Source organism: Vigna angularis, chromosome 1 (assembly GCF_016808095.1).
Source record: "Vigna angularis cultivar LongXiaoDou No.4 chromosome 1, ASM1680809v1, whole genome shotgun sequence".
Lineage (NCBI taxonomy): Eukaryota > Viridiplantae > Streptophyta > Magnoliopsida > Fabales > Fabaceae > Vigna > Vigna angularis.
In genome coordinates this window covers 5,484,803-5,491,392 of record NC_068970.1, presented here as the reverse complement: position 1 = coordinate 5,491,392, position 6,590 = coordinate 5,484,803, and the positions used below count along the sequence as shown (strand labels likewise).

At 31.5% G+C, this 6,590-nt stretch overlaps 1 protein-coding gene across 1 annotated transcript; it reads right to left on the bottom strand.

The window, feature by feature from the left end:
* Positions 1 to 3,209, bottom strand: LOC108322686 (cold-responsive protein kinase 1). The gene is made up of 8 exons (XM_017554856.2): positions 2,856 to 3,209; positions 2,394 to 2,582; positions 2,206 to 2,262; positions 1,985 to 2,115; positions 1,375 to 1,588; positions 940 to 1,171; positions 511 to 661; positions 1 to 429 (listed from the first exon to the last, which is right to left on the bottom strand). Exons 1-8 carry the CDS (start codon positions 2,929 to 2,931, stop codon positions 124 to 126), a joined length of 1,356 nt encoding a protein of 451 aa, XP_017410345.2. The 5' UTR covers positions 2,932 to 3,209; the 3' UTR covers positions 1 to 123.
* Between the last annotated feature and the right edge of the window lie 3,381 nt (positions 3,210 to 6,590).

Below are 6,590 nucleotides of genomic sequence, written 5' to 3'. Positions count from 1 at the left end.
TTGATTTTAGAATGATAACTAATATATATACAACTAAAGTGAAGGAAATCCATACATAGTTTCTGGGAGTTGTTTTTCCTTCTTCTAAGGAAATGGTATCTTATTTGACTTTTTAAGTGTGTTCTACAATGATGCCACTGCAGTTGTGGAAGGTTCGGAGGAGGATATGGCTCCCCAAGAGTGGTTCTCATCATCCATTACGCGCCTCCTGTGAACGAAGGTTGGCCTGATCGGCTTGGCAACCATTTCAACTTTGAATGTCAGCAATGCTACGATTTCTGACATCGCAGGTCTCAAATCCGCATGTGGCTGAAGGCACGATAAGGCCACGTGAAATGCTTGCATAACATCCTTTTCCTCCATGCCATGTTCTCGCAGCCTTGGATCCACTATTTCCATCAACATTGACTTCTCGTAAACTTTCCATGCCTGAAAGTAATTAACATTAATTTATACAAGCATCTCGGTCTCGGAGAATAATACGGTAGTTATAACAAGCTGAGAGATTACATATTCAGGGAGGTACTGCATTTCTGATGGTAAAGTGAGGTCTGTGTTTTTCCTGCAACAGATGATTTCAAGCACAAGAACTCCGAAACTATAGATGTCTGCCTTTTCGGACAACTCTCCTCTAATGGCATACTCAGGAGCTGTATAACCTCTGACAAAAAATGACAAGAAAGTCAAGAATGATGTTCATTAAAAACCTCAAAGAGTTTTAGATGTTCAATACAAAAGTATGCTGCCAAATGATACGTTAAAGTGATGATCAATGCTCTAGAGGAGTTTCATTTGAATAAAAATGTCACGACTTTATAGTAAGCTGGTTTTTATCTTCTAGTTGATGTTAGGTGAAGTTACCTAACGCACATACGTAAGTTGTGTTCCAAGAATTTAGGCCGACAATTAATGTGGTACCTTCAAACATAGAGGACTTACAATGTTCCTGCGAACTGAGTGCTAAGATAAGCTTGGTCTTCAGGGAAGAACCTAGCTAGCCCAAAGTCTCCAATCCTAGGCTGAAACTTCTCGTCAAGAAGAATGTTGCTAGCTTTGATGTCTCGGTGAACAATTCTTAAATGCGAATCCTCATGGAGGTATTGCAATCCCCGTGCTACACCAAGAATAATTTGGAATCTAGTGTTCCAATTCAGAAATTGATCACTCCCTCCTGATCAAACAGACATCCAAAGTCCGAGTTATTTTTTAAAAACTTCAGACTATTCAGTTGTTTCAAATGCTCATGACCCATTGGATATGGTATACACACACTACATGCACGGGTTCAAGGAAAGTACTTTCACCAATAACTGTGACGGACTTCATTTTCTATATAATAAACACACCATGCTGACAGTAATAAAGCAGAGATACCATAAATTATGAGGTCCAAACTTCTGTTCTTCATATATTCGTACACGAGTATCTTTTGAGGCCCATCTGTGCAGCATCCGAGAAGGCGAACCAGATTTTTGTGTTGGATGCTTGTGATCATTCTCACTTCTGCCAGAAATTCTTTTTCTCCTTGTTGAGACTTGTCAAGAGACAATGTCTTTACTGCAACAAGCCTTCCATCTGCCAACTTGCCCTGTCAAAACAATTGAATTTCAGAATACTAATCACACAAGAGCAGCGGTACACTCATTTATGCAAGCCTCAACCACCAAACACGATTTCTCTAACACCCCCATTATTATGAATTCCAACAAGTTGTCCACTGCCTTATTAAAATTTGAATCCATAACAGAGAGAAAAATATTAACGAGTGCTTTTAGTGCCCTTCATAAATGACTCAGAACTGAAAAGCTCTCGAGGAGAGTGTTACTTACACAATCTCTATTAAAACTTCTCTATTTATTATTAGTTATTCAAGCCTTCAGCACTCACATATTAACAGTTGAATCATGATTAAGAGATCATGTTCCGAAAACTAACAAATGAAATTGTGTATCAAAGCAAATGACACAAGATTTAGTACCTATACCTGATAGACAGGCCCAAATCCACCACTTCCAAGCAGATTTCGAGGGTGGAAATTCTTAGTGGCTCTACTCAATGTCCGGAAGTCAAAGTAGCTAATTGTCCGAAGGTTTCCACTAATGAACTCCATCTGTCCTGTGTACACAAACGAACTTCAATAGAATCATTACAGTGCTGCACTCTATACATAAATATATTTCACATTTTATGTTTTCTTTTGAATACCTGGTTTAATATTTGGGACCATCATCTTCATCACCTCACGCGGTTCAATATATTTCCCTTTGGTAAGTGCCAAGAACAAATAACAGAAGTATCATCATTATAAGCACACTGTCAAAAAAATTAACCAAATATGTTGCAGGTATGTAGATAACTTTTGCTTTGTATATGTTATGATTTCTTCAACTTACCATGTTGTTGACATGTTAGAGTTGTGTTCACCTTTGCTGGCCCTTTAGTACGCCTCCAAAATATAAACAGAAGAATGAGCAATATGATGAGCAACACAGTCCCCCCAAGAAAGAAGAAGATTCCAGGGTCGTAGCGTGAAACGGAGGCTTTCAAAGCCACAGAGGATGAAGGAGGTTCCTGTGCAGTCACTGTGTCAAAGGATTTCATCGTTGTTAAAAAGAACTTGAAAAATTTAAGAAAGCTAAAGCAACCCTTTTATGCATCCTATTCCAAATGCAATATTAACAACCTTTTATGCAATATTAAACTCCATTTGTAATACCTATTCTCAAGCTTATATTGAAATGTATATGCACATAATTCATGAATATACATTATGTCATGCAGTTGAAAATGTATGGAAAATGAAATAACTAATTTTCCGAAGGTGGTAAATACAATTTGAGATCATAAAGTGAAACCTTGAAGTACTCTCCGAGGCATTCCTTGGGGCAGAAGAAAGCATTCTGATTCAACAGTTTTGGTCAATAATGTCATGGCCAAATATGAAGGGTTAAGTTCAACAACTGGCAACAGCAACCATTTTCCGATGGTTTTTAACTTTTCCAATCTGGTTTTGTATATAGCAATTTTTTGTTTTTGTTGTTGTTATTGTATCGAATTGTTATGTTAAAAAACAAAAGAGAAGGTTGGAGAAGCATTGTATAGTTTGCAAGGGCGTCCCATAGAATTGATGGAAACAATGCAACAGTAAGAGTAAAATTTTGTCAGACATTTGAATTGGAGGCATATACAAATAGATGCGGTCGAATGCAGAGATTGAATGAAAAAATATGTGTACTGTGTGATTGTTAAGTAATGAATAAATAATAAGAATGAGAGGGATTTTCTCTTATTTTCTCCATCACAATGACAGCTTGTGGCAGCTCTACTCATTTCACAGTTCACTTTGAAAGCTTCTCAATTATATTTTTATGTGTAACATTCTCACTCCTTCTTTGTTCACTTCTAATGCCGTCTTGCGTTTCCACTTGTCACTTTGTGTCCGTGGTTTCTTCTTCCCAGTTACCACCTCTGGACTCAAACCTCCCACCATGTCTTTATTTAATTGAAAGAAAATTACTTTTTATTTACTTTTCGGTTTTAGCTCATTGCTCAATCCCTTCTAGCCTTCTTTCTTGATTTAGACTCTTATAATATTTTGCATTACAAATTTTTTACATAATAATTCATTTGTATTGGACGGAAGTTAAAATGTTCTATAACTAAATATTTTATTTGGGTACAAAATTTTAAAAAAAAAATTAATTATAAAAATTTATATTATAACTTAATTACTTAAAATTATGAAAAATTTCAAATTCCATAAAGAAGTAAAAATTTGAAATTATTTGTTTTCTTTTATCTCAAATTATAACCAAACAGGATCTACTTCATGGTCTGAATTCTCTGAACCCATTTCTCGAGTTCAATTGAGGTTTTGTCAATCAAACTCTAGTAAGAATTTTATTATTTAGACTTTGATCAGTGTTGTTGGGTCGTACTCGGTTAAAATGTTGTCAACTTGGCTTACTAGGACAGGGCATCATTGCCTTATTTTTTGATTCAGATTTTATTGATCTTTGTGAGACTATTTTGTAATTGATGAAGTTAAACAAATTTCAACCGACATCAACTGTTATTCACCATGTTTGAATTACGTTTCTATCAATTTAGGGTTATTTATCAATCTGTTAGCCGTACTTTCTTTTTCAATATTGATTAAGTTCTTTTTAAATATGTCGAGAAAAATTATTTTTAGTTCATATTGGTTAGAATTATTTTTTACTTTGTCATGATATTTTTTAATTTAAATTATTTGTGTTGTTTTTGTTAAGATTTTATCACAATTTTTCTACGTACTGTCAACTTGACTTTTCTTTTTAAAAAAAAAAACTTGTTAAAATTATGAAAATCTTTATCAATATAGAGTTAGTGTGTTAACAGAAAACAATCTTGTGTTTAGATAAATAATTTCATAATTTTCAAGAAATTCAAATACATTGAATTTGAATTATTTTCAATTTAATTTAATTTATTTTTTAACTGTTTTGTTTGGATATAGGTGTTACAGAAGAATGAATGATTTAACTAGAGCAATAGGACCAATTTGTTTGAAAAAAAAATCAAAATGATTTTTCTTTCATCAAAATCTTTTTAAAACAATTTTATGTGAAAACCATAACGCAATCAAATTTGTAAATTAAGATTGATACAAGATTTTATATCTACACAATTAAAGAAGATAAACAAAGACAAAGATTACTAAGAGTTTATACTAATTCAAATAAAATTGATCATATATCTAATTTCATTTATTCAAAATTAGAATCATCAGTTCACTGACAAAATCAAGTTTGTACAAAACATCATGTAATTAAAAACTTTACTACAACCATTAACTCTTGAACACGAATGTTAACTCTGTCTACTCTTGATCTCACAATATGTCTTGTCAACTTTTGATTCAACAACCACAAAACAATACTAAAATACTTTATAAAAAAAAACCTGAAAGAATTTGCCAAATATTTATCTTACAAATTAATTGAATTATCAAAAACTTTATCATATCACTCGTTTATATTTAATTTCACGTTTAAAATATACATGTCTCGATATAAAATAATATTATAAATTTTATATCGAGTAAAATAAAATTAATTTATAATATATAAATAATGTTCAAAACTCATTTTATTAATATGAATATTTATTTAAAATGATTGGTATCTTATAACAATTTTTTAACATACACATTAATATATATATATATATATATATATATATATATATATATATATATATATATATATATATATGAAACATACGAGTTATTGATTTAATTGTTTCATTTTCTAAAGTGAGTTAATTGTGATCTTATGAATATTTATTTAAAGTGATTGATATCTCATAATAAAAAAATTTGTAACATACACACTAAAATAGAATAAAAAATTACATTGATATTTCTTTTATATGAAACACATACAAGCTATATATTGGTTTAATTGTTTTGTTACCACTAAAGTTTATACTTTCAGGAATTTTGTCACTGAATTTTGAACTTACTGATTACACCATTTAAGTTGAAAGATATGAAAAGTATTTTACAAATTAATCCATTAGGTTGCCAATTATCTCACGTCATGATAACGTGACCAATAAAATAAGTTGGAAAGTTCATGACGATTCGTTTCAAATGATGCTGCCACTATTTTTTCTTAAACATTACAAACTAACATCGTCATTTTATATTTATCTTCAAATAGTATATGGACATGAGCTTGTTTGATTCTAGTAGAAGGGTAAACGTAATTTTGACAAATATAGTGTGAAAAAGGAAGCTTCCCTAACATGGAAAGAACAAAGTAAGTACATTGGTGTCGGTTTGATAAAAATCCGTTCATGTAAATGTCTCCTGTAATTTTATACTATATATCCATAATTTATTTTCTTCTATTGACCGGTGGTTTTGAATGGTTATGATGTTTTCACATTGGAAATATTTTTTTTTCACAAATATGAATTAACCATTCTAAATCTAACTTTGATTAGGGTTTACATTAGAGATTTTCAAAAGTGTTTTTTAAGTTTCTTAACTTTGATTAAGATGATACATTAACATCATAAAGGTTATAAAAAAGTATGGAATATCAATGATTGGACACACCTACAAAACTTAATCTACTAGGTGAGGATTAAAAGCATTAAATTATGTTAAAGATGGATGTAAAAAAAAATAAGAACAGCCTTTGATAGTGGAAGATGAATGGATTCCAACTCGAGAGTGAAGTGGATTGCTTCAAGTTGTATGAAGAGAATAATTGAAGAGAGAATTTTGGCAATATGCATGCCTAACTCCTTCAAGTATGCATGCTTTGACTCCAATAATAATTGGGTCATATGCTTTGACTTTCACCGTATGCAACTGTTGCCAAAGATAAGCATAAACTCTAGTTTACGAGTGACCCCTCACCGAGCAATCTTTTAGTTAAGAACAACCACTTCCATTCAAATTATATTATGCATATGAGTTACAAAGCATAAAAACTACTATTAGTTTATTAATCAATCCACACAATTGTGACAACTTTTGTTTTATTTTTATTTACTTTCGTTCCGTCTAGTGTGATTAATTAAAGTTTGATTTTGAT